Source organism: Theobroma umbraticum, unplaced genomic scaffold (assembly GCF_002168275.2).
Source record: "Theobroma umbraticum cultivar Fairchild unplaced genomic scaffold, ASM216827v3 scaffold_56.0, whole genome shotgun sequence".
Taxonomy (NCBI): Eukaryota; Viridiplantae; Streptophyta; class Magnoliopsida; order Malvales; family Malvaceae; genus Theobroma; species Theobroma umbraticum.
Window position 1 is genome coordinate 13,481,648 of NW_018397256.1, and position 25,997 is coordinate 13,507,644.

The following is a 25,997-nucleotide window of genomic DNA, read 5'->3' on the forward strand; positions in this document are numbered from 1 at the left end:
GTACCCAAAAAAGGCAAAAATGTATTAGGAATAACTGTGTAAGACTCTATATAAAGGAGACCAAGCAATGTTTAATTCCAAGTATATATGAAACATCAGAAAGAAATTTCATCAATGGCCACAGCCAAGATTTTCCCAAACTCGTTTGCATTCCTCCTGTCTGCTCTTCTCTTTTCTCTCCTGCTTCTGAGTTATGCCTGCCGAAGAGCAAAGAGTAACATGGAGTACCGCAGCCAGGATCTTCAGCATACTCATCATGTTCTTCACGTTAACTCTCTACTGCCATCAGCTGTCTGCAACTCGTCTACCCAAGGTTTATTAATAAAATCATAGCTGGTGATGAATTGACTAGCTATGTTAGTTCAAATTAAGTAATCTGATTTTGTAGTAAAAGATTTTTAATATGATCTAATTGAAAGTTAAATCAAATATCGAATCAAACAAGATGATTTTTCAATTTGTTTGATTGTTTCTTAATCTTAATTTATGTGTATTTAACTCAGTTTCAGCTCTCCACAAAAAGAAATCATCGTTACAAGTTGTCCACAAGCATGGACCTTGCTCTCAGCTCCATCAAGACAAAGCGAAAAAAACTCCCAGGAACGCGGACACCCTCTTCCAGGATCAAGCCCGAGTGAGATACATTCGGTCCAGACTGGCCAAGAACTCAGCAGGATCCAGCGATATGAAGGAGACTGATGCCGCCAATCTCCTTGCCAAGGATGGTAGCGTGGTGGGCTCGGGGGATTACGTAGTCACAGTGGGTCTTGGCTCCCCAAAGAAACAACTCTCTCTTATTTTTGATACAGGAAGCGACATCACCTGGACACAGTGTCAGCCTTGCGATGGATATTGCTATGATCAGATGGAAACGATATTTGACCCCTCGAAATCCTCGACGTATTCCAACATTTCATGCGACTCGGCGCTCTGCAATTCACTGTTATCTGCAACAGGTATATTAATCTGAAATTTGGTAAGGTCAAATTTGGATGTAAATTGCTTGAGATATATCAGAAGCTGGCAAAACTTGGCAATTGTCCTTGCAAGATTAGCAAAATTGGAGAATAAGTTCAAATTTCTATAGTTAGAGATTCACATTTTGAAGTTTACTGTTAAATTGATTATCACGTGAAAGCAAATGTTAGCAGGTAACTCACTTGATTGCTCATTATCGGCATGTGTCTATGGCATTCAATACGGAGACTCCTCTTCCTCGGTTGGATTGTTTTCCAAGGAAAGGCTAACCCTAACATCAACAGATGTGTTCGACGGCTTTGCTTTCGGTTGTGGCCAAAACAACCAAGGTACTTTCTCTGGCGCAGCCGGTTTGCTAGGACTTGGCCGAGATAATCTATCTTTGCCTTCACAAACCGCCAGGAAATACAACAAGTTTTTCTCCTACTGCTTGCCATCATCCCCCAGCTTAACAGGTTTCCTCACTTTCGGAAAAGATAGTGGTAAGGGCAGCTCGAAATCCGTAAAATTCACCCCATTATCCAGAGCCGCAGGCCTCCAGGATTCATCCTTTTACGGCCTTGACATTACTGGAATCAGCGTTGGTGGCCGAAGGCTATCGATTTCAGCATCAGTTTTCACCACTGCTGGTGCAATCATCGACTCCGGGACGGTCATCACTCGCTTGCCACCTACTGCCTATGCAGCTCTGAGGTCTGCGTTTCGACAAAGGATGAGTCAATACCCGATGACTGACTCACTTTCAATCCTTGACACATGCTATGATTTTAGCAATTATAAATCCGTCTCCATACCAAAGATAAGCATCTTCTTCCGCGGAAACGTTGAGGTGAAAATCATCCCGGTGGGGACAATGTACTCTGATACTGTGTCGCAGGTATGCCTAGCGTTTGCTGCAAATGATGATGACGGTGAAGTGGCGATATTTGGGAATACGCAGCAAAAGACACTGCAAGTGGTACACGACGGCGCTGGACGAAGGCTTGGATTTTCTGCTGGGGGATGCCCGTAATCAAGTTTGTCTATCTGATTCAGAAGAGCAATCCTCAATGTAGACTATTCATCATATGGTATATACTTATGGCGTAAAATTGAATAACTGTTATTGGAGAAAGCTATCTTTCAGTATCGATGCAGTTCATCTCATCTATAATTATAACCTTTGTCTTAATTGTCGTGAAAATTAAAAAAAATAATATAAAAAATTTAAAGACGAGAGAAGTATATAAATATCATTTTTCTATATAGTGGGATGATGCCTAGTGCACAAGCCACATTAAAAAGTAAGGATAGTTTTCTACAAAGCCAATCATTTTCTATCCATTTAGTGGCTGATACACATCAACCACCAATCGAATCCTTGCAAAAAAATAATCTTCAGTTTCATTATCCTCTTCTTTTCCACTTTATAATCAAGGCTTTATTATAAAATAGTCACATGAAATAAACAATCAGCTAGTGCAGAAAGAGTATATGAAACATTAAAATAGTCACAAGACATAAACACGAGCAATTTGGCCGAAGTCTGCGGCTGGAGATGCACCTTCTTTAATTTCTTCGAAGAAATGGAATTATAATGATTATCTTCACTATGGGTTAAAAGAGGCACTTTTTTGCTTCCACTAAGAAACTCCCTGGTGCTTGAAGAATGACCAAAGGATAAGGCAAGACTTTGACTAGTGTTTGGTTTCCAACATTGATTCTATATAAGGGTAACCAAGCGGCAATAGTTTCCCAATTCCAATTGTGAAACATTACACAGAGAGAGACGTTTAAGTCGATGGCTGCTCTCATCTTTTTATTGCTTCTGTACTCTTCCAAAAATAGCTATGCCTTTCAGGAAAAAATGAGTACCCTGGAAACTGAGGGTCTTCGTCATAGTCATGTTTTTCAGATAAGTTCCCTGCTGCCATCAACTGTATGCAACTCATCCACCAAAGGTATAACAAATCTTAAGGCTAATTGCTAGAGCATTAACATAACATCTCTTGCTATCAGGATTTAGCCAGTTTAACTATATATATATATATATATATATTTTCAGTTATGAACAGAAAGTCATCACTAGAAGTAGTACACAAGCATGGCCCGTGCTTTCAGTCGAGCCAGGACAGAGCAAAGGTTCCCTCTCATGCTGAAATTCTGAGTCAAGACCAGTCCAGGGTAGATTCAATCCACTCCAGTCTTTACATGAATTCCATGGAGGAGATGGATGCTGTTACACTTCCAACCAAGATAGGAATCTCGGTCGGCACAGGCAACTACCTTGTCACCGTGAGCTTTGGCACGCCAGGGAAAAAATATGCTCTCATATTTGACACCGGCAGTCACTTCACTTGGACCCAGTGTGAGCCATGCGCAGGGTTTTGCCATGACCAAGTCGAACCAATATTCGACCCTTCAAAATCAAGGTCATATGCCAACGTTTCCTGTCGCGCAGCAACATGCAATCAGATTTCTGCAGAAGGTAAAAGTAAATGTAAATCATCAAACTTCATCAAATTCAAAATTTTGAAATCTTTGAATTAAAATTTTTTAAAATCTGCAATATAAATGTAGGTATGCAGCAGGATTGTTCTTCCTCGACATGTGTGTACGGTATCTCTTACGGTGACTCGTCGTCTTCAGCAGGCTTTTTGGCCAAAGAAAAGTTAACAATTTCACGGTCAGACGTGTTCCCAGGCTACTTATTTGGCTGCGGCCAACAAAACCAATTTCGAAAAGGGAATCGTGTAGCTGGGCTCATAGGCCTTGCGCGAGGCAAGTTTTCCTTTGTAGCACAAACTGCCAGGAAATATAAGAAAATCTTTTCCCACTGTTTACCATCAGATGATAGCTTAACGGGGTACCTTACCTTTGGTGGAACCAAACTCCCAAAGACCATCAAGTTCACACCAATGTCAAAATCATTCCAGAATACACTATTTTACGGCCTTGACATCATCGGAATAAACGTCGGCGGCCAAAGGGTACCCATCAAAAGCTCAGTTTTCACCACTGCTGGTGCGATTATTGACTCTGGAACTGTAATCACTCGCCTCCCTCCTACAGCATATGCTCAACTCAAATCGTCGTTTCAGAAATATATGACCAGCTATCCAAGGGCACCCGCGCTCTCAATCCTTGACACGTGCTATGACTTTAGCCGTTCTGATGTTATTATAGCGCCTACGATCGGCATAGTCTTCAATGGCGGTGTTGAGGTGGATATCGACTTCAGCGGGATTTTCTACATTAGAAATGAATCGCAAGCGTGTCTGGCCTTCGCCGCAAACAAGGATGCCAATGATGTGGCCATTTTTGGAAATGTTCAGCAGAAGACATATGAGGTGGTCTATGATGATGTTAAAGGAAGGATTGGGTTTGCACCCGGTGGTTGTAACTAAGATATGCAACCAGGGGAGCTAGGAAGACAATCCTCGTTTATCATAGCATTATTGTGATAATGCCAGAGTAGTTTAATAAGTCTACTAAATAAAATAAGAACGTTTAACTTTGCAAATCAAGATTGCGATAGATTCATCTTAATTTGTCTAATAATGTGGTAATGCAGGCTTCAATTTCCTGCGTTACGCATGGTTGAACTTGTCAGCTAAGCAGGAAATCTTTTTCCTCCTACAAATATCTGTCTTCAGTCTTCTAGTCAAAATGCATGTGAAAGAAATCAATAAAGAAGATAAAAAGATTATTGTCTTTGGCAAGCATCAGTGTAGTAGCCATACATAGTCAAGTTGCAGACTAGGCAGAAATAGATTCAACTTAGAAAGCTGTGGTAGTCATAAGGCAGTGTAAACCAAGGCAAATCTAGAACAGTGCCCTCCAACAGAGAGATGTACAAGATATGTACTCCATGTACCATGTTTAATATAAAATGAAGTGATTCAGATTATAATGGTTGATTCAGCATAAAAAAGATCTTCACAGAAGCTCCATAGATCATCTGTTGGCCATGTGTAGCTGCAACTACAGACACCATGTCTTAGAATTCCATGTAGTAGCTCATGGAGTACGTTTACAGTTCATAATTGGTGAATGGAATAATGGTCCAGCCTTGTGTAAAATTGTTGCTAGCAAAAGCCAAGCAGAATCTGTCACTTATTTCCTTGTCAGGACAGATAACAGCAGATGGGTCCAGATCAACATCAACCGAAATTTCCAAAATGTAGTACCATGCTTAGTGATGTCAAATACCACATCCCTGGTAGCACAAGTCCAGTAGCTGTGGTGATGGTGAGGCCGGGACAGCTTGAGATACTAGAGAATATTCTCTTTGTCCAAGGCCTAGCAACCCGGCTGCCTAAAGAAATCATCGCTGTTATTTTGGTCACAACCAAAGACAAAGCTTAGGAGCTTATCAGAGTCCGAAAGGATAATTGTTTCCATTGCATAATAGCCACTTGAATAGGATTTGTCGGGCCATGATCACAAGTGGAAAAATTGGGCGCAGCATTTGAGAAAGTTGAAGATGCCAAAGGTCGTTTTGCTGGGCGGAACATTGTTGGCACTGCATCCCAGTGATCCCACTTCCTGCGTCCAGAATCCACACAAAATCCTGCTTTGGAGTGCCAAAACCAACTATGGAAACATAATTACCAGCGCCAAGGGAATGTGGTCGCCCCCAACTGGCACTTTGGTCCATAACCCAGATCATCTATTTTCAGTTTATGCCATTGAGATAGCGAACTGGATTCATCTTGGAGAAAATTTTGGTGAGAACTGGAAGAAGAATTCTCTCGTCCAAGTTGTGAGCAGGGTTCATAACTTGAGCTGTTTTTCTGCTATGTGGAGACCTGAAAAATGGATTGTTACGATACAAACTTTGTGATAAAAAGATTAAAACTAAAATTCAATCTATAACAAGTCCGCTAAAAAGCTAGAGCTTTGTCATTAGTTGAAATACCTAAAATCCTTAGCCAACCATATATGATGCTCTAGAGACTGCAGACTACATATAACGTAACATGGCACAAGAAGCATAGCTACACTTCAGTGCCAAATTTTTAAAACCTACATCAGAGAAGAGGAGCAGGTTGAAGTAGACCTTGGTGACTTCATTTCCTCAGCTTGCTGATGGTCTGCTGTCCCTTTTGAAACCAGAAACTTATCTGAATAATACTAAAGAAAAGTACCAGCAAAGAATACGAGAGAAGGCAAGAGGTTGTGACGTGATTTGTGAAAAGATGGGAACCTGCCATAGATCACACAATGCACAGATTAATTGTTTTGACAGCTTCTTGCATTGGTTTGATACTTTATAACAAGCATGCACGTATTCCTTATTGTTTCTACTATAAATGCCAGAGACTTTTTGTGGCTCCTAAAAATTCCAATGGTTGACTCAAGGAAAAGCAAGGCACCCTGTACTAGGATTCTCCAATTACAATTTATTCCTTGATTTCAACCTTAATTTCCATAATTTGCCAAATCTTTGTGGCATTAACCACAAACTTTCCAAGTACTAAATTCAATACAGCAAATTTTCTTAACATAGATATTAAGTAAACTTGTATTGATTCAAGATATTAAGAGGAAAAAGATTAATTCCACCTAAGCAATTGCTTGCTAATTTAGGGGGATTACATTCATGACATGATGGAACTGGATTTATACATTTAAAACCCAACAACTAAAAGAAATGAAGGAGCACGCAGTTGGCTCTCTTATTGTCATTTCACCAGCTCAGACTCCTGTATGACAATGTTGGATGTCATTAGCAATTACCAAGCTCAATTCCTACCTTCGTGTCTTGAATGTTATAGAGTACGTTCAGCTTCTGCAGTTGCTCACTACCGATGATTGTGAAGTCATCTGCTCCAGCGAACGCCAAGCAAACTCGAGACGATTTTTATCCTCTCCAAGCAACTGCTATTTGGTCCAAATTTACATCTAAATTTTCAAAATGTAGCACCATTTTTGGTATTGCATAATTGTAATGCCCCTGCAGGTCATAGCATGTATCCAGTATTCCATCAGGAAAAGCAACAGGGTAGTTCGACATCAATTCTTTAAATTCCGAGCTAAGCTTTGAATAGACTGACCAAGGTAGACAAGAAATGACAGTTCCTGAATCTATTATGGTGCTGGGTGATGATGAAGATGATGATACAGAAGGCATTTGCAATCTTTGTCGGCCTATCTTTATGGCAATAAGATTTACATAGTAAAGGCTTGGGTCACTTGGGTTAGTTAGAAGCGGCGTGTAAGGACCAGAATTCTGGCATTTTTCAAGAGCTTCCTTACCAAAATACACGTACCCTATTGAGTTTCCAGCCACGGGAAGACAATGACAGAAAACCATGTCAAAAATTGTTGTAGTTTGGCACACCAAAGAGTAATCACCGAATGGGTCAGAAGTGCTAGTGCTGCCCTGTCCTAAGGCTCGTATCCCAGATGCTTCACCAAAGCTGTCACTATAATTTTGAGCACAAAGAAAAGCAAAGTTAGGAACATGATAGGGCTCTATGGTAAGCGTATCAAGCACAAAAAATCCAGAGGAGTAAGATTTGTCAAAGTATGACAGGCGATGATTACACGATGGCCAACACCGCGCCTTCTAGTAAGTCGAGGAAGAAGAAGGATAAAACACCTTTTCCTGTTGTTCAGGACAGCGACCCTGCAAATAAGGTTGGCAGCGTACCCAGGTTACGTAACTCCCCGTGTCTAAAATCAAGTTAAAAGTCCTTACGGGCGTGCTGAGACCAACCGTGATGATATAATTGCCAGCACCTACAGAGTGGCCAAAAGGGGGTCATGCGCCCGTTTCCTAACATATGTCCCCCTATTACATGTTTTAGAATAGACATCCTTAACCCTGCGTTCGTGTTGGACCGAACCCAGCTGGAAGTGGCGGATGATTTCTTACGGCCAGATGGTGAGGAGGGTCCAAATCGATCGAATACTTTCAAACCTCGTGCAGGACATGAAAGATGGAATGTTTGCTGTTGAGGGATTTTTTTCTTTGCACCAGTAATTTGCCAAGATGGATAAGGAAATAAAGAACAAAGGTAGAAAGAGTAACCTGGAAGGGCAGGCGACTTGTGTTTCTCCACTACTCCAGCACCGTAAACAAATGGCTTGTTCGCATGAAGAGAGAAAAACAGGATATAGCAGAAGAAAATATGGCCAATGGCCATCAATGCTGAGGAACCGGTCATATTACTTATGATTGCAGCAGGTTCCAGTTGCGTATGTTATCTTATTCAACTCGGAACAAGCATTTATATAAAGAGATATCAAACCATTTGCAGGAGACTCCATGAAAATTCTTTGCAAGGAAAGTTCTATTGTTTTCTTGCTCTCTAGTCATGGATCGTGCCGAAGACTTCAAGGTTAAAACACGCAAGTCCTCGTGCAAAAATAAGTAAACCGTTTACCAGTCTCTGCAACGTAACAATTACGTCCAGATTATGAATTTCCATCATTTTTTGAGTTCTTTTTATAGGTTAATTTTTTGGCCACTCGAACTTGGGAAAATCTTATCAGTTTTTTCTTAAATCTCCAGTAAGTTCAGCCGAATCCCGGTTGTGATACTCTGGTGTATGCTACTGGAATCATTGACTCCTTGTCGGGTATTTGCCTCTTGAATCACGTCTAACTGACCAGTTCTCTCGTTGACCGACCCACACGTCTATTATCAAGTTCTGGCCCCCAGTAAAGAAATCCTTTTGTGATTAATCTTCCTAACCTGCTCTGTTCCTCATATAGAGTCCAAGGAGTTACAAGATATTTTGGCCCAAAAAATGGGGATTTTTTTTTTGAAAATTAGAATAATTTCATTGATTGAAAGGGTCAGCCTTTTACAAAAGGAAACAGACCTGGTACTCTGTTTTCAGCCTGGCTTACAAAAATGGGGATTTACACTGGAAACTTCTTCTTCTGAGAATTTGGAGGAAGTCAAATTTTGTAAACATGAGTAATCAGGACGCCAAGAACCAGACTCAATCCTTTCTGCTTTCTGAACTAACAAACATGGGGAAGACCTACCTGTTGTTTTTGGCCACCCTAGAAAGGAAATAAAATTTTCTTGCTAAATATATTGTGATGAATAACTTTAGGGTATTGTGTCCAAATCAAGCCTTTGGATTCAATTGGTGAGAGAGTAAACTGTGTGTGTTTATTTTGAAAACATATACTGAACTTCACTTTCTTCAGCACCGCCCATGTTCTCAAATGGAGGTCCTGCTCCTGCTATAGTTTGGAGTTAATGCTGCACACTCTGGCGAATAATCATGGTTTTCTGGACGAGCCTGCTTTTGGATATCTCTTCATATCCAGCAGGGTATGAAAAAACAGCAGATTCTTGGGCATGGACATGTTCCTTAACAACAGAATTACTTCCCCTGTTGGGTTCATTTGAAAATGGATATATACTAAAGTCCATCAGCTTGAGTATCAGCTCTCTCTGTCTATCTTCTGTAGTCTGTATTCATAAACCCAATACACCCCACCTCTACTAGTCTGATATCAGGGAATCCTCGTACAAGTGTAGAGATCGCACATCTTAATAAGTTAATTTTTAGAGAGAACGTAATGACTCCTTAAATGGTGACATAGGTTCAATTCAGATGTCACGCTAAGCACTCCAATGGATCAAGTAGGTAAGTAATCCGACATAAAAAATTGAGCGAAAATATTACGGAATCTTGTATTAATGCTATCATTTAGGATCTACTGACTATAGAAGTCAGTCTCCAAATATGGACCATACCATCCATGCGGGCTACGGCCATACCTATCATTCAAGGAAAAACAAACAGACCAAAAAGAGCATAATTCAAAAACAGTTGTCTGGTTTCAATCATCCGTCCTTCTAGCTATCCATACCCCAACTGTCTACTGGATTCTCGTGATGCAAGTGGATCTGTACATCATCACTTTGGTGCCAAAATCTGCCTTACTGGCACTGCGAGTATGGATAATTTTGCACTAATATCAAAAGAAAACAGTTAGGAGAGTCACCTAAAGACCCTCCAATGCTATGGGATGAAAATTAAGGTAAAAAGCATCAACTTGTGCAAACTATGCTGATCTGATTTAGTTTGAAACACTCCAATTTTCTGCTTTACTGAAGGTTCTTAGCCCCACGTCATTATGAGTTTGGCCAACCTTTGTTTCAGGGCCAAAAGAAACAATATTTTACCAATCTGAACAAAAAAAAAGAAGAAAGACAAATGCTGCCATCCCAAATATTCCGACGCCGCTGTCTTGTTACACATGAAGTTGTCGGATCTTGTTAAACTTGAGGCACCATGATTCCAAATATCAAAAAGTGAAAAGTCATAATTATGTTTTTTTTAAGAAAAAAAATTAGGATTTGGGTTCAGAATCAAGACGAAGAAGAAGGAATCATGACATCCCAAGAACAACAACACATAGTTTTCTCTTTCTGGCTGGCTGCCTGTACGCCCGTACCTTAAAGGCTAAAGCTGGTTCTGTCTTCTTCATCACGACTGCAAAAGTATAAGGAAGATCCAAGTAAGGAAAATTGGATGGATTACAGCAGGGAAAGAGGAAAAAGATAAAACTCAATCTTTATTGGGTATTCTTGGAGTGAACAAGTCATTTTAATAGTATATTTATAAGGCCTAACGACTGTATATGAACGCCATTGATTCATTTATAGCAGGCGTTATTAGCGAGAATCTCGAAAGGAAGTGGGAGAAGCTGGCAAAGCAGATGATGTTCGATTCTTTGATTTAATCAAGAAAGCACGAGCCAATAAACAACACCACCCCTTAAACCCCATTATCGATAATTAAAAGCGAGACAAGAGTTAGTATTTTATAATTGAATATCTTATATTATTCGATCTCATTAAATAAGGTTAGAGTGTTTTACCATCAGATTCGAGCGAAATTTAAGTAAAAAATTCACTATATAAATTCGAGTAAAATTTATATAGTAATTATAATAACCAAAAGGAGGAGAGAGATAGGCATTAACAATGCTACGAACCAACTGCTCCCACAAAATGATATTGAATTACCATGTTCGTTTTCTAACGGCAAAATGCATGCATGAAATAAACAAATCGAATCTTTCGGCAATGCGTGAGATCGGTAAAGAGAATCCTTGGCAAATAAATTCAAGGCAAGGAAGTTTAACGTAGATACATAAAGAAGCAATTAAAAAGTTGAGAAACGAATAAATATATAGAGTTTTCGTCCTCTTCTGCCTCGGAATCAATGAAAGTCAACCAATGCCGACAGTAGTATAAATAGAATTAAAGAGAGAGTTTTTGAATATCTTATTCTCATTTCTTCAAATCATAAATCAATTTTGATGAATTGCATAACCTGTTAAATTTAGATAACTTTATGTGTAATAGACATTGAAACCTAATCAAATACATTTAGCTAACATTCTTAATATTTATTACAAATTCTAGAAAATTTTGTATATTATTTTTAAAATATCTATTATCTGAATTCGATTATATCAATCCTCGAATATTATCTAAGTACATACCATTATCTCATTATCTCGAATATACTCGAATATCAAACCCGATTTATTAAAAAACATGAACTAAGTACATACCATTAGAATTGTTCCGTGACAAATTTAAATAAAGAATTTGGACCTTAAAGGAAAAGAAACAAACGTTTATGTATTAAAGAAAATAATGAGAAAATGTCTAAGTTCAAGCTCAAAAGTCCATGTATAAAATCTAATTTTGAGTACCCGAACTGATTTTGTCAGTTAAGATTCGTACATGGGGAGTCAAATGATTATGATGGAAACATCATTGGCCATTTTTTCATCTTTGGCAGGAACTGCGGCGGAGCCACCGTCCTCATCCAACTTTACTGACAATATGTTTTCCCACAAAATCTTAACAGTGGCCGGCAGTGACCAAAAGGGAGAAGCCCCATCCCGGCGTCCCCACCCGCCGTGGCCAACGTAAACAAAAATATCAAGTCTCCCCCACGCTAGAAAGCAACAAAAAGCAAGTGCCCAAAAGCAACGCTAAGCGACAACGACAGCCAAACATCGCTGTCATTTATCAACAATACCTTCCTTTCGGCCCCTTCTTTTCCATTTCGTTACTCATTAACAGAAGAATGGAAATCAAAGGCAAGAAAGATGGATTGTAAACGAAGAAAAGAGAAGGAAAATCCGAGCACATTGTTATTTGTTATCCACTTTATTATCTACAACCATCAATCCCCTCCAGAAAAGAGAATCCAATTCATATGATAAAAGAGAAATGATTAAATTTAAAATTGAGATAAAAAAGGGGGGTTTAAGATTAACCTCCATCACATCATAGCTGATTATCATCTTCATTACCGGACTTATGGTGATTAACCTTAGAACAACCCATCCCACGCGCCGCCGCTGTCAGAATCGGTGGCGTAAGTGGGTCAATCACAGTGGCCGACGACATCTCCATCTGGCAAACCCTGACCGCGCCGATCAACTTCTCCGGCAACTCATTCTCGGTCTGGCCTTCGACCACAAATCCCATATCGATTGTTACGCTCGTCACGTATCCCAATGCGAGGTGCAAAATCGCGTTAGCGATTGCCGAGCTCGCGATATCCACGTCAATTTCCAAATAGTTAGCTCCTCTATGATAATTACACGTTAACGCTTTACCTAGCAAGCACGCCGCGTAATTGCCCACTGCCTTTTTGAGGATCCACGGTCCTTTGACGATCCTGTTGACGATCTTGAACCGTTGGTTCCTGAAGGCATCGTCGCCATTGATGAACCGGTAGAGCAACGAACCAGAAGGGATAGGATCCTCCGCGGCGAAATAAAAAACAGCGCTATAATGATCTTTACCTGGGACCTGGAGATTGATGGCGAAAATGAAGCTTTTCATGGATTTGCCTTGGGATTGAGCTTTACTGAGCGCGTGAGAAACACGGTTGTCGGGACGGGCGAGTACGTTGTCGAGCTTGGAATTGGACTTGAGCCAGTCCATACCAAGGGGAACGAGCAAATAGTCGCCGGCGGGCGATTTTTGTCGTTTGGTAAGGTAGTTTTTAGAACGGAGAGAGAAATGATCACCGGGGGGTGAGGCCCAACCGTTGGTTCCCTTATCAAGGTCTACCTGCCGCAAGGATCCACCGTTAATTGACTCAGCGATCCAATCGGGGATTGATGATGCTGTAGTCGTAGTAGCAGTAGTAGTAGCTGTTGAACCCGATCTGGAGTATTGGCTGGCGGATTCCACGGCGGAGGCCCGGTGTTTTTGCTTTGTCGGGCACATGATATCCTCTTTTATTTCCTCCTCTCTGCTCTTTTTATTTATTCTTTTTTTCTTCTTCCGGTTGTTCTCCGCCTCTTTAATACGGAGACAAAATTTAATCAGGACGAGCGACAAGGTTGGTGTACTTTGTAGAGTGAGCAGAGTGGGGGAGGGCAGACCGGGGCGAATCCGCGTGGTGTGATAAAGGGTAGAGGATATGTGCCCCTGACTTTCCACCAAACTACGACAGAGCCACTTCATTACCGAACATTCGGGGTTTTTTTTTATATTATTTGTATATATTTAATGTATTTTACATCAAAATTTAAACTATTTATAATATAAATGTTAAATATTTTTTAATATAAAAAATTTTAAAAAAATCATATTTTTTAAAAGACATTATTGCATATATCTCAAAGAAAATGAAAAAAAAAATATAATATAAATATTTATATTTTATGCATAATTAATGATATAGAATCGCATTATAAATGTATAAAAGTAAAAAATCAAAAAAATATTTTTAAAATTATTTTTTTTACTTTTCAATTTTTAAATTTATTTATTATTGTTGTGAGAATATTTGACTCACTAATAGTGTATAAAATATATTTTTTACTGGTGTATTAAATATAAACTTTTTTCATAATATAAATTAATATTATAATCCTTTAATTTTGTAATTTTGTAGAGTAGATCAATTAAACAAGTTTAATTAAGGAACCAACAGCCGTAATTTTGGTAGACCCCCTCTCCCTCGGCGTTAGAAAGTCAAATGCACCTTGACTTTTTTTTTTTTAATTACACATGCGAATATAGTATGGGCAAATTGTTTTTTGGCCCTTCGATTTTAAAAAATAGTTTCTAAGGATGCACGTGGAAGAGATTTTCTTTCATATTAATAGTTTGATTATGTAATTAAGCACACCAAAACCATTCACTACCTTTTTTTTTTTTATGAAAGGCCCATTCACTACCTTATCAAAATCATCATTCTATAGTTAGAAACATAAATTGATGGGATTATGGATTATTTCAATATCAATGAAATACCATAATTTTTCTTTTATTGATATCTTTTTTTTCTTATATTTTATAATTGACGTATAATCATGAGTTACAGAATTAAATGATTAAAAATATATTTAAAATAATTAAAAATATTAGTGTGATTGTTATTGAACTAAGGGTTTTGTTCAACTGAATTAAACCATTAAAGGTATATGGATACTTCACTGAAGAACTGGGAGTTGGTGAGTCAAAATTCAAATCAAATATTATCTCTTATATCTTTTTTAAGATTTGACAGTTGTATTTCAATCACATTATATAAATATTAAATATTAACAACTATATAAATAAATATAAATAAAATATAATCAATTAATTATATTAAAATTTTAAATATATATAAATATATTTAATAAATATATATTCCTTTCATCAAGTTCTCGTATCTATATATTTAATATCATATTTTCTTAGTCTTTAAGTATTTATTTATTTTATAAAAATTAAAATAAAGTTTTTAAGGCTAAAGAAAGATAGAATGGCAATTAGGTAATTGGATGATTAAAAATTGGGAAGAACAAAACGGGAAAATGGAGCGAAGAAAGGAAAGATGGGATGATAAACTGACGGCATTGTTTGACTTCATCGATGTTGACGATGGAGATAGCGACACGTGGGAAAAACCGTCGACGTTTAAAAGAAAAAAGACATTGATGATGGGAAGTGGTTTGGTCAGGCGAACTGGGCTGGAGGCAACGCTATGGCACCTTGTGGGCTTGTGGCTTTCTCTGTCACGACACGTGGCACACGTGATAACAACTCACGTCAACCGAATAAAGGTTCATTTTTTTTAAGTTTTTGGTAGAAATGATGCTAATTAACAACTCATTAACTGCAAATCACAATAATTAGCCTTTTGCAGGAAACCATGATAGCGTTTGTTGGCTTATAATTAATCACTTTATTATAATAATTGCGCATAAATTTCTTGGCATGTTATGGTAATATCTTTCTCCTCTACTGAGTGGTGCCATAAGACATGATGATGATGGCTTTTCCTTTGCTTCCTTAAAGAGTAAATGGGACGCCATGCCTGTAAGATTGAATTTGATCGGTTCGATTTTAAAATTTTAAAACACGAGTTAATCAAAAAAGAAGAGTTGCTTCTGAATATCTTTCTATGAACAATGCATCTTTTCCATACCTAGATTCCTGGACCAAACTTGCTGGTTTTATGAGGAGTTCTCGACCAAGCAAGAAGGGTGAGAATTTGGTAAGCATTTGGTACGAGGAATGCGCACCATATTTCCTAGCATTTAATTAGTGGAAATGTACTTCCCACGTTTGTACGCTATAGGAGAAGGAAGCGGAGATGGTTTGTCTAACTTCTGCTACTATAAGTTTACCAATTACAGAACTAATCACCCTTTATGCTACTAAAAGTTGCATCGTGAACAAAGTAGGCTAATCACATGAAGACATCTAATTGCATCAGATAAAAAAATCACAGCTAAAGACTCATAGCCTTATACAACTAGATTCTTTCCAAACTAATCGTGTATATACAATGCCAATCTAAATGTTGATTGCCTTTAGGCCGGTAAAGAGATATGACAGTGCAACACCAGAAATACATGCATGCGTATATTGTGCGTGCAATCGCAGATGACTTATTGCCTATGCTATGTATCAAATGGAGAACAGCAGACGCAGCCGTTATAATATAAAGTGCAATTGGAACAGAAAACCCACAATATGATTTATGTAATCGTGTTGTTGAAAACACTATTCCCAAATAAGAAAGGTCAGAAATTCAACAATCATGTCCCTTGGCTAACAGAAAGAACATGAACAACAGTGACCACATAGTCACTGACATCTTACATACTAACAAAGATAATCCAATTCAACTGGTCAGCAGAAAGGCAAAAGTCAAGAACCTCTAGAACAACAATGTATAAGCATGGACCACGCAACAAATCTGATGTTCAATAAAGCATGAGTTACATGATGGATTCACAAAACTTCTTATAATCTTTTATAAATCTGTCTCTACATAGAATCGAATCCAGCATTAAGAACCTCCTGCAAAGAGAAAGGCATAGTTTGGTTTCTTGAGAATATAAAACAGCAGGAGAGACTAGAATCTCATCTCATCTGTACAACATAAGATGACATTTCAATCATATTCAAGTAGCAAATCATATCAAAATGTAATTGAAACTGCTTACCATGATCAAATAGCTAAACAGACTAATTACATGATATCTAAGCCACATATGACATATGGAACCTAATGTCCTTGATGATTGGATTAATTAAAAGATAACAAGATGTACATGCATAGAAACATTAACCAGAAGGGTAGAAGTAGCAATAGAAACAAACACAGCTAGAAAAAGCAGGAAACTAGCTAATTGAAGTGCCACAACCAACTTAATTAAAGAAGGCAATACAGTAATTTAGAATCTGCATTGACATATAGATAACAACCTATATCTGTGCCATGGACACTATTAAGATAAAAAGGTCACTCCTTTTATCTTCTTATCCTACCCAAATGGGGGTGGCACGTATACACTAGTCCCCTTTACAGGCAGTTTTTAACATTTTGAACCGAGGTCTTCCCCTTTCCACACTCCCTGTGTGCTTGCAAATCAATAATTCAGAAAATTTTGTGTCTTAAAACCAGAAGGGTTAAATGATATGCACAAACATCATTCTAAGTCATCATCAATCCAATAGTTAACTTCGTTGGAATAGGTCATGAGAAATGTAAAATGATGGACGTTAAATTTGGCAGACATCAAGCTTTCCGAACAGTGAAACTGATGCTTTTCCCATTGCGCAACACAATAGCTTGTATTCAATAGTATTCTTTTCCCATTAGACATTTTTGGCTAGCATCGCTATTTAACTAGGCTACAAAAAAAAGAACAGTCACCAGCATCTCCAGACAACATTATTATTAGCTAAATCAAGACAGTCACCATATCTGCGCTCACCTAAAAACTCCTAGGTGTTTTAGACAAAGGCATCTGAGACAATCCAAGATCACACATATGATCTAGAAGAATTTTTGCATCCACACAGTAGTCTATAATGCACCAAAACGCAACCCTTCTAGTACAGCAAAACCAAATTAAACCTCCAAATCGAAAAAATTCAAGACTTACGACCATAGTTTTAAAAAAATTATGACCCAAGTTGTCATCATATCCAATAAATATTTTTCTTGAACCTCTTCTCATCTCTCGTCTCACAACAAGAACATACAACCAGAAAGGAATAAGGTCAGGGTGGGGGATTAATAGGACTTCAAACAAAATGAGCAAATTTATGTTTTTATGTATGAACATAGCAAGAATTGTCGAAACAAAAGACAGACAGGTGAGAAAGCTTGAAATTGTCATATTAAAGTTTCAAAAGAAATCTATTTTGATTTCTACCCACACTTCTCCAAATAGGGAAAGCACAAAGGAGCAAATTTCCCACTAACCCAATTTCACTAAACATCACGGAATCAGGAAAGAGACGATGAATTTTAAAAGAAAAAAAACAGTTTGACGAACCTAGTACTTTCCAATTTTCCAATGTAATGTATAGCTTAGTGTGCCTTTCTTCTTTGGGGCTGTTTGTCGGTTGCTAGTCTGAAAATCCAGTAAACCTGTAACAAGAAAAAAACAACAAATCAAATATCTAATTTGCAGACAATAACAATCAGAAAGAAAGGGTGAAATGTGAAGAGTGAAGTGAAAGACTTGCCAAAGCGAAGACATGAGCAGCTATCAAGAGAACCACCAACAGGGGTACCAAATCCAGAAACCATGGGCGCAAAGATTGCGCTTCCTTGACCATTTTACTTGCTGAAAGAGATGAGACCGGAAAATTTAGAGGGAGGATCTTTCTGATAAGCCCTGAAGCCAGGGTTTTTTGAGTTTCTATGCGGTGGGGCGATGAGCCTGAGAAGCACTGAACCAGTAACTGCAGTTTGATCCGCTGGGTGGGTGCGTTATCTTCGATTGATCGGAGCCCGATTGTAGCTTTGGGAATTGGCCTACAACAAATTTCTCCTACTCAAGACAGATTTTTCTTTTTCTTTTCCCTTTTATTTTTTGTTGTTGAGAAAAATAATATCAACCTGGTTATTTATGAAAGTTGATAACTGCAAGGACTACTAGTTTTTTTTTTACAAAAGGATAATTAGCATAAAAATTACTAAACCTTGAATATTAATTCTAAACTCATTTGTTAACCAGACGTTGTCTAGATGATAAGCAATAGGTCTTCAAATTTTTAGATCCCAGATTTAAGTCTATGTTTATGGATTTAGTCCAACTTTATATTAATTTGTTTAATTAATTTGCTTATATATAAATATATTGATTATAATTAAAATTTTTACATGTAACTTTAACTTTACAAAAAATAATATACTCCCTTTGCTATATACATTTTTTTGAGTAATTAATTTTTTCAAAAGTTTCACCATCGACAATAATGGTTGCAGTTATTCATAATTAATAATAATAATAATAATATGAGTAGCTTTTAAAGCATAGAGGTGTCAATAATATGAGGTGTCAAATATCAATACTTTCCATCTCATGTATTTATGGTAGCTTTTAAAGAATAGAGGTGTCAACAATATGAGTCATGCTTATACATTTTTGCATATGAGACAATGCTTGTTGGATATTATTTTCTGATTGCAAATTGTAAACCATTTAGATATCATATGCTAATGTTCTTATCAATTACGAAAACTATATAAATTATAATACAAAATAAATGTTTATGTTATTACATTTATAATAATAGCATAAGTTTTTTTTTTCTTTCCTCAATCTATAAGGATAAATTACAAGAGATAAATATTTGGTTAGTTTGATCTTAATATTTCGAAAATCGAATTAACTAAATTTTTATGAAAAAAAAAACTAAAGTTGATTTATTTTTATCGGTTTAATAAATTATTTTGATTTTATAGAAAATATGCTAATAATTGATTTTTTTATTAAATTGATTGTAAATTTTAAACATAAAAAATCAATCGAAGTAATCAAAATGAATTAACTCTCCTAATCGATTAATGCCAAAATTGAAAAAAATCTATCCAAATTGATTGAATACAATCAATTTTGATTTGAACCCATTAATACTCACTCCTACGATATATAATTGTATCATCCATAGGCCTCGAGTCAGGGGTTAGCCCCAATTCAGCCCAATGTAAATCCATCACATGGGGGTTGGGCCGGACTTCTGCGTTAAATGCATTGTGTAGGGAGTGTCGACTAATTGAGCTGAGAAAGGCTACGGTTGATGAGCCATGTCGACTTGTAACGTGGCAAAATTTCGGCAGTCGGAAGCAGAATCTGCACGATGTTCAAAGGCGCATTTTCACGAACAAATTGTCAGCACGAGTTAATCTCCCAAATGGGTGCATGACCTTCCTTTGTATGATTCGACCCGATGAGGAATGTCTTCGCCACTCTCAACCGTTGCCGCCGTCTCGCATTGTTCTCCACGGGTACCATTTTTCCCTCCTTGTTTCCACCCATTGTTCTCTCAATTTGAATGGCAATAATTTGAGTTGCTATTGCTGCACTGAGCTTAATTTCCTTCGATGTTATGATTATTTTGGTTTTGTTTCTGGGGGAAAAAAAATTAACCATGTTTTTCTAGTAGTTTTATGGCACGGACGAGTCTAATACTTGGTCGGATCATTTATGTTTCTAACGGAAACGAAGAGGACATTTCACCGTCGTTTGTTTATCTAGTATTGGTTCTTTGATGTGAATGTTGCTTTTTGTGTTTTTTGGTAACTGATGCTTCTTGCAGCAGTACACCATGACAGACCTGTGGGAACTATCCTGCGTCATTCTGTTTCTCTGGAAGCTCTGGTGGATGTTGGAATTGCAGGATCGCAGGATACTTCGCACTCGTCATGCTTGTTGCAACGATATCAGTAAGTGCATGGATATTTACCCCTTATCATTATGCTTGGAATTTGGTTAGATGAGTACTGATAAATAAAATGTGGGAGCTACTCTAATACGTGTTTATTGGGATTTAGTCTGTAAAGGTTTTTCATGCAGGTTTTCTAGGGGTTTCTTCAGTGTGCATGGGGAGAGCCCTTCTGCGGAGTACGCAAAGTTGAGGAAAGAATCATTGGAAAGTGAATTTGGGCATATCGTTGGTACTCACAGCTCAAAAAGTGTTTCTGTTGTCTATCGGTTTGGCCCATTTTTGGCATTGTATAGAGCAGCAATCATTTCATTTCATGTATTGAAGTTGACTATTTGGCAATTCTTTTTTCGAGACGTGAAAAAGCGTGCTGCCAAGGTATTATAAGAATTTTATTCTTCTACATGTTTTATTGACCAACTTGAATTGCTTCTGTTATGCATCCATATACACCCAATATGAAAGCATACTAAAACACTCGATCCTTGGCACAATCTGGCTAACTGTGTACTAGGAGTTTAGAAGTTTTAAACATAGCAATTTCATGTTATTTGGCTCTTTTTTTTTTTTTTTTGGTTGAAATTATCATATCTTTCATTTGACTAAGCTTTCTTTATGGTTTTGGTCACAAAGAGCTTATTGCAATTTTTGCACTATTGCAGTTCCGTGAGATGCTAATTCGCTTGGGTCCTTTCTATATTAAGGCAAGTTACTTTATTTTTTCTTTATCATTTTCTTTAGTTTATGTAACTTGTTTGTTAAGTTGCTTGTTGGGCTTTGTTTATTTTAGTTTCAAAGTTTTACAAAATTTAGTAACTTTACTGTTCAGTTCTGCTTTTTGTTTAGTTCGAATCAGATGCATGAAAATTTCTATTATGGGTCTGAACTCTGAATATTAATGGGGAGAGAGAAGATTTGATGGTTGCTCCAAGACATTAGGGTATAGAAAGGCATGCTTATATTTGTTCAATTGTTTGTTTTTCCAAACAAACTCTTTGCATTTTACTTCTGGAAGCAAAAATAAATAAGCAAAAGAAAACCAAGCTGAGTCTTACTTATTTTATTTCCCTTAATCCTCATGGGTGAAACTTATAATTTTACCTACTTTTATTTGGGTATACAGCTTGGGCAGGCTCTGAGCACTAGACCAGATATATTGCCACCTGTGTATTGCCAAGAGCTTGCTAAGTTACAGGTATACAAGCATTCCTCCATCCTAAGGCATTAGATCATATTGTTGAGATTTATGACTAATTAACATTAATCTTAGATTTTCTTTCTGATTTTAGTCTTTTTTGTTAATGCCAGGATCAAATTCCTCCATTTCCCACCCATACTGCAATAAAATCTATTGAAACCGAACTGGGTGTTCCAGTTTCAGAAATTTTTGCTGATATAAGCCCAGAGCCTATTGCAGCAGCATCTTTAGGACAGGTGTATAAAGGTTGACAAGCAGTTTTCTGAAAGGGAAAACAATATACCTGTTCTTTTTCTTTTCCCCTCATATCATTTTCTCATGTCAACGATATTCCAACTTTCAATTTAGCATCTGTTAAAGGTCTATATTTTGGGGAATACTTAAGCTGAGTGTTTGCTTCATTGCTTCATGTCTTGCAGCTCATCTTCATTCTGGAGAACTTGTAGCTGTTAAAGTACAGAGGCCTGGTATGTCACTCTTGTTGACCCTAGATGCCCTGTTATTCCATATGATTGGGGGCCAATTGAAGCGATTTGCAAAAGCTCGCAAAGACCTGTTAGTAGCTGTGAATGAAGTGGTGAGTCTTCCATGTTTAGAGTGTGTAAATATGCCAATCATGTTATATGCTTTTTTTTTTTGAAAGGGATCTGATATGCATTTTCTACCATCAGTTATATTATATACATTGGTAAATGATATGCTCATATTTTGATCTTTGTAAAAGTATGTTCTTAGTATTTGGATTCTGTGATTCTTGCTATAATGCAGCTTACAGTATTCATTTTCTTATTGTTTTTGTACGATCCCTGCACTTGTACCATCATCTTTTCATTGATGAGATTGTACATGCTTATGGACATCTTCAGGTCTCTCTTAAATGAACAGGTAAGGCACATGTTTGATGAAATTGATTACATCTTGGAGGCAAGAAATGCTGATCGCTTTGCCTCTCTTTATGGTGGCTATCCTAGTAAGTATTTATAATTGCTAATGAATACTAAAGTCTATATAAAGTAATTTAAAGGTTACCAACTGATATAGGATTTATCATTTTGTTAGGCTTCTTCAAGAGTAGAAATATTAAAGGGGTTAACTTGTGAGCTGTAAATGACCTGGGATCTTCTTTGATGTGTCATTTTCTTGTAGTGTTGTTTTGGTTTTCTTGCCTAGGATTGTGTTATGAGGAGTTTGAGTTGACACTGGACAGCTTCACATTAAAGGAAAGAACAATTTCAAGGATAGATATTTTGCTTGGGAGTGTAGATTATAGTGGAAAAAGTGTTATATGATATCCTTCTATGACATCAAATTGTTGCCACTGCCTGCTATTGTATTGATGCTTTTAGTTTCATTTTTTTGTTCACTTGTCCTTACGATGGTTATTCATAGTCATACATATTCCTTATGAATACAGGTAATGGCCAAACTTATAATCAAAATGCTAAAGATGGGAATACCATCAAAAACAAAAAGGCAAAGGGAATAAAAGTGCCAAAAATATATTGGGACCTGACACGGAAAGGTGTGCTTACAATGGAATGGATAGATGGAATTAAGCTTACAGATGAAATTGGCCTGAAGAAGGCATGTCTAAACCGAAGGGAACTGATTGACCAGGTAATGTGATTCCGGTGAGATTCATAATGAAAAATTTTCCTTCTTGTTTAATTTCAGCTTGTGGTCACACAGTAGCCATTACTTTTGCACCTGATATATGGTCTACCTGTGTTTATATAGTCTGATTTTATCCTCCTCTGACGGGTTGTTAGGGAGTATACTGCTCTTTGAGACAATTGCTTGAGGTGGGATTTTTCCACGCTGACCCACATCCAGGAAACCTTTTTGCTATTAGCAGTGGCTCCCTTGCATATCTTGACTTTGGGATGATGGGGGATATCCCTCGCCATTATCGTGTAGGGCTTATTCAAGTGGTAAGAGCTGTTCTATTGATAATTATACCAGGGCACTGCTTTAAATTTTGTCGTATGTAGTCATGATAGGTCTTCTATGTAATTTGTTAGTATTCAAAATATGGTTTGTCTGGATACATTGAGATTACGTGCATCATTGAACAGGAATTAGTGCATAAGTTTGCATGAAGATAATAACATTTCAAAACTGAAATTTCATCTTTTTCCTCTAACTATGAGTACCAATCTTTTTGAAGATGAACAGGGGTATTTTATTTTAGTAGGAGTAGGAAAAAATTAATGGAAATGAATAAGGAAATGGTTATTCTTGGAAAAATTACTATTAACTATTAACTATTAACCTAGGCTCTAAATAGTCTTCACCTGGTTACTATTCCATGCTCATGTCGTATTCCTCCTTTGGCATCTTTGATACTTTTAGCATGTTTTCTATTTTATGCATTCTTAATTTTGTCTTTTTTGCATGATGGTGCTGGGCTTTGATGGTTATTTCCCTGAAGTTGTGTTTGTGTTGACAAGTTCTTGTTTCTTTCAGCTTGTGCACTTCGTGAATCGTGACTCCCTGGGTTTGGCAAATGACTTTCTTTCTTTGGGATTTATTCCTGAAGGAGTTGATATACAATCAGTGGCAGATGCATTGCAGGCATCTTTTGGGGATGGAACTCGACAATCTCAAGACTTCCAGGTGTTTGCTTGCTTTACCTTCTGTTCGGATTTGCTATATTTCTCTCAATTCTTATAAGTACAAAATAGGCATAATAAGCACTTCAAAATGCCATCTCTATTGTTAAATTAGTAGTTCTACAAGTTTGTCTGTTTAAATGTTTCTTGTTATTTTGTTTGATTTGATGAGGGAAAATTGACAGTTATGGAAAGAGATTTGTATCAAAGATTGTATGCTGCTTCTCAAACATAATTACCTTGTTGTGTTACATAATTAAAGCAAAGTATTTAATTTTGTATTGTCTTATGATGAAACATAAACTAATGTTTCTACTTTCCAGCAAATGGTTTGCAGCATGAGACTCATTTGAGTGTCAAATCTCTCTAAAATCTAGATGTGTTAGTATCCTTTTAAATCTGAAAAGTTGGCATGATAGCTCCTGGGAGACTCTCTGTTTTTAATGGTCACTTGTCTCCATATTATAAATTCCGTCTTTACTATTTTCAGAAGCAAAAGCATGACACCTGCAATTTCTTTATATTATTTTGGATTTCAGAGTGTAATGAACCAGTTATATGATGTCATGTACGGTTTTAACTTCTCTCTTCCCCCGGATTATGCTTTGGTGGTAAGAGCTCTTGGTTCGCTGGAAGGAACAGCAAAAGCTCTTGATCCTGATTTTAAAGTTATTGAGAGTGCATATCCTTTTGTGATTGGGAGGCTTTTGGAAGATCCAAATCCTGATATGAGAAAAATTTTAAGGGAACTTCTCATCTGTAATAATGGATCCATTAGGTGGAATCGCCTAGAGCGTTTGGTAAGCCTTCTCTCTTTGTTTCTACGCCTTCTCTCTTTGTTTCTACATTATGCAGACTAGTCCATATTTACATTGAAATTGCATCTGCTAATATATGAAGACAATTGTCTGTTTTAAGTTCACTATTTTGCCTCATTCCCTTCATGAATGTGGTTCAACTTGTATCAGGTAGCAGCAATATCAGAACAGGCTTCTGAATCATCCAAGGAGCCTCCAAACTTTGAAGAGAATGATTCACATCCCTTGGAATGGAAGTCATTCGATATCCGTGCTGTTGTTGCTGCCACAGAAGATCTTCTGCTTTTCATTCTATCTGAGCAGGGTCTAATGGTGCGGGTTTTCCTCCTGCGGGATATAATTAGAGCAGCGGATATTTTTCTACAGGATGAAGTTTTGGGTTGTGGGCTAGATGCTGAAAGTAGAGCAAGAAAAACTTCGGAATCTGAGGTTTGTGATGTCTTCTTGATTAATCCCACAAGCTAAAAGAGTAAAAGTAGCTTTATTACCTTAAAACAATTTACTTGATCATAAAGTTTTTCCTCATGCTAATTGTTTGTAGTTACGCCGATTATCACACATTGGTTGTCTAGTACACATTATCAATTCACTGGATGAATGGATAAGCAAATTTGCTGAACATATTGCTGGGGGTAGGTTTCTTACTAATTTGCTTTAAATTTTGCAGGATCAAGCAATTATTACAAGAGTTGTTAACGGGTTTCGCTCTCTCCATCAAGCAGTAAAGTTGGCCCCAGAGGTGTGGACAGCAATGTTCATCCGCATGGCTTTGAAGCCAGAAACCCATAGCTTTTCTCTAGACATCATATCGGCCTTGCTCAAGCACCTCAGCAACAAATTTCCAGAGAATTTTTGGGTTTGTATGTCTACGCTTATCCGCAAGTTTGCCAAAAACCATGGACCTAACGATCATGTTAGATGATATTTTTTCCCCTTATACAACCAAATTTTACAGTTTGATAGCAGAAATTTTCGTTTGGGCTCAAAATTTTTGAGCTGTCATATGAGTGATTAAGTTTTATCCTAGTTCATGGTAATGGTACCTTTTAAACAGGTATTTGTAGATATTTGATCCCGATTATATAAAATATGGGTATCTTATATTAGCATTTGATATGGGTTCGGGTAGCAGTTTAGTATATAGTATTTATATATTACAACGTATACAAATAAAAATGTTAAAAAATTTTAAATTTATTTATTAACGA

The 25,997-nt window shown here is 37.2% G+C and overlaps 5 protein-coding genes and 1 pseudogene across 9 annotated transcripts; 3 read left to right on the top strand and 3 right to left on the bottom strand.

The window, feature by feature from the left end:
- Positions 1 to 67: 67 nt before the first annotated feature.
- On the top strand, positions 68 to 2,133 carry LOC110411199 (aspartyl protease family protein At5g10770-like). Its single transcript, XM_021421251.1, has 3 exons — positions 68 to 313; positions 504 to 956; positions 1,152 to 2,133. Exons 1-3 carry the CDS (start codon positions 88 to 90, stop codon positions 1,988 to 1,990), a joined length of 1,518 nt encoding a protein of 505 aa, XP_021276926.1. The 5' UTR covers positions 68 to 87; the 3' UTR covers positions 1,991 to 2,133.
- A 589-nt stretch (positions 2,134 to 2,722) lies between these two features.
- LOC110411097 (aspartyl protease family protein At5g10770-like) lies at positions 2,723 to 4,627 on the top strand. Its single transcript, XM_021421118.2, has 3 exons — positions 2,723 to 2,918; positions 3,023 to 3,445; positions 3,538 to 4,627. The coding sequence occupies exons 1-3, from the start codon at positions 2,759 to 2,761 to the stop codon at positions 4,362 to 4,364; spliced, it is 1,410 nt and encodes a 469-aa protein (XP_021276793.1). The 5' UTR covers positions 2,723 to 2,758; the 3' UTR covers positions 4,365 to 4,627.
- Positions 4,628 to 6,374: 1,747 nt separating this feature from the next.
- On the bottom strand, positions 6,375 to 8,222 carry LOC110410773 (aspartyl protease AED1-like; annotated as a pseudogene).
- Positions 8,223 to 9,720: 1,498 nt separating this feature from the next.
- LOC110410728 (protein ENHANCED DISEASE RESISTANCE 2-like) lies at positions 9,721 to 13,319 on the bottom strand. The gene is made up of 2 exons (XM_021420587.2): positions 12,235 to 13,319; positions 9,721 to 10,427 (listed from the first exon to the last, which is right to left on the bottom strand). The coding sequence occupies exon 1, from the start codon at positions 13,196 to 13,198 to the stop codon at positions 12,245 to 12,247; it is 954 nt and encodes a 317-aa protein (XP_021276262.1). The 5' UTR covers positions 13,199 to 13,319; the 3' UTR covers positions 9,721 to 10,427; positions 12,235 to 12,244.
- A 2,606-nt stretch (positions 13,320 to 15,925) lies between these two features.
- Positions 15,926 to 18,410, bottom strand: LOC110411114 (uncharacterized). 2 transcript variants are annotated; one of them, XM_021421140.2, is made up of 3 exons: positions 17,957 to 18,410; positions 17,764 to 17,858; positions 15,926 to 16,348 (listed from the first exon to the last, which is right to left on the bottom strand). In XM_021421140.2, the coding sequence occupies exons 1-2, from the start codon at positions 18,047 to 18,049 to the stop codon at positions 17,799 to 17,801; spliced, it is 153 nt and encodes a 50-aa protein (XP_021276815.1). In that variant the 5' UTR covers positions 18,050 to 18,410; the 3' UTR covers positions 15,926 to 16,348; positions 17,764 to 17,798. The 2 variants fall into 2 exon arrangements, with proteins under 2 accessions (XP_021276815.1, XP_021276814.1); XM_021421139.2 differs by having other exon boundaries at positions 15,926 to 16,276; positions 17,957 to 18,401.
- Positions 18,411 to 19,505: 1,095 nt separating this feature from the next.
- Positions 19,506 to 25,903, top strand: LOC110410214 (Protein kinase superfamily protein). 4 transcript variants are annotated; one of them, XM_021419820.1, is made up of 14 exons: positions 19,506 to 19,724; positions 20,036 to 20,162; positions 20,271 to 20,539; positions 20,824 to 20,865; positions 21,285 to 21,356; positions 21,470 to 21,605; positions 21,779 to 21,936; positions 22,245 to 22,329; positions 22,774 to 22,976; positions 23,129 to 23,290; positions 23,826 to 23,975; positions 24,511 to 24,771; positions 24,940 to 25,218; positions 25,457 to 25,903. In XM_021419820.1, the coding sequence occupies exons 1-14, from the start codon at positions 19,674 to 19,676 to the stop codon at positions 25,709 to 25,711; spliced, it is 2,250 nt and encodes a 749-aa protein (XP_021275495.1). In that variant the 5' UTR covers positions 19,506 to 19,673; the 3' UTR covers positions 25,712 to 25,903. The 4 variants fall into 4 exon arrangements, with proteins under 4 accessions (XP_021275495.1, XP_021275497.1, XP_021275496.1 ...); XM_021419822.1 differs by having other exon boundaries at positions 20,293 to 20,539; XM_021419821.1 differs by having other exon boundaries at positions 20,039 to 20,162.
- Positions 25,904 to 25,997: the final 94 nt, after the last annotated feature.

Coding starts and splice junctions, on each gene's coding strand:
- LOC110411199 (XM_021421251.1), top strand. CDS start 88: ATGAAACATCAGAAAGAAATTTCATCAATGGCCACAGCCAAGATTTTC. Junction 314..503: donor CTGCAACTCGTCTACCCAAG/GTTTATTAATAA, acceptor TATTTAACTCAG/TTTCAGCTCTCCACAAAAAG. Junction 957..1,151: donor TTCACTGTTATCTGCAACAG/GTATATTAATCT, acceptor AAATGTTAGCAG/GTAACTCACTTGATTGCTCA.
- LOC110411097 (XM_021421118.2), top strand. CDS start 2,759: ATGGCTGCTCTCATCTTTTTATTGCTTCTGTACTCTTCCAAAAATAGC. Junction 2,919..3,022: donor ATGCAACTCATCCACCAAAG/GTATAACAAATC, acceptor ATATATTTTCAG/TTATGAACAGAAAGTCATCA. Junction 3,446..3,537: donor CAATCAGATTTCTGCAGAAG/GTAAAAGTAAAT, acceptor ATATAAATGTAG/GTATGCAGCAGGATTGTTCT.
- LOC110410728 (XM_021420587.2), bottom strand. CDS start 13,198: ATGTGCCCGACAAAGCAAAAACACCGGGCCTCCGCCGTGGAATCCGCC.
- LOC110411114 (XM_021421140.2), bottom strand. CDS start 18,049: ATGGTCAAGGAAGCGCAATCTTTGCGCCCATGGTTTCTGGATTTGGTA. Junction 17,859..17,956: donor CTGCTCATGTCTTCGCTTTG/GCAAGTCTTTCA, acceptor TTCTTGTTACAG/GTTTACTGGATTTTCAGACT.
- LOC110410214 (XM_021419820.1), top strand. CDS start 19,674: ATGTCTTCGCCACTCTCAACCGTTGCCGCCGTCTCGCATTGTTCTCCA. Junction 21,606..21,778: donor TTTAGGACAGGTGTATAAAG/GTTGACAAGCAG, acceptor CATGTCTTGCAG/CTCATCTTCATTCTGGAGAA. Junction 21,937..22,244: donor TAGTAGCTGTGAATGAAGTG/GTGAGTCTTCCA, acceptor TTAAATGAACAG/GTAAGGCACATGTTTGATGA.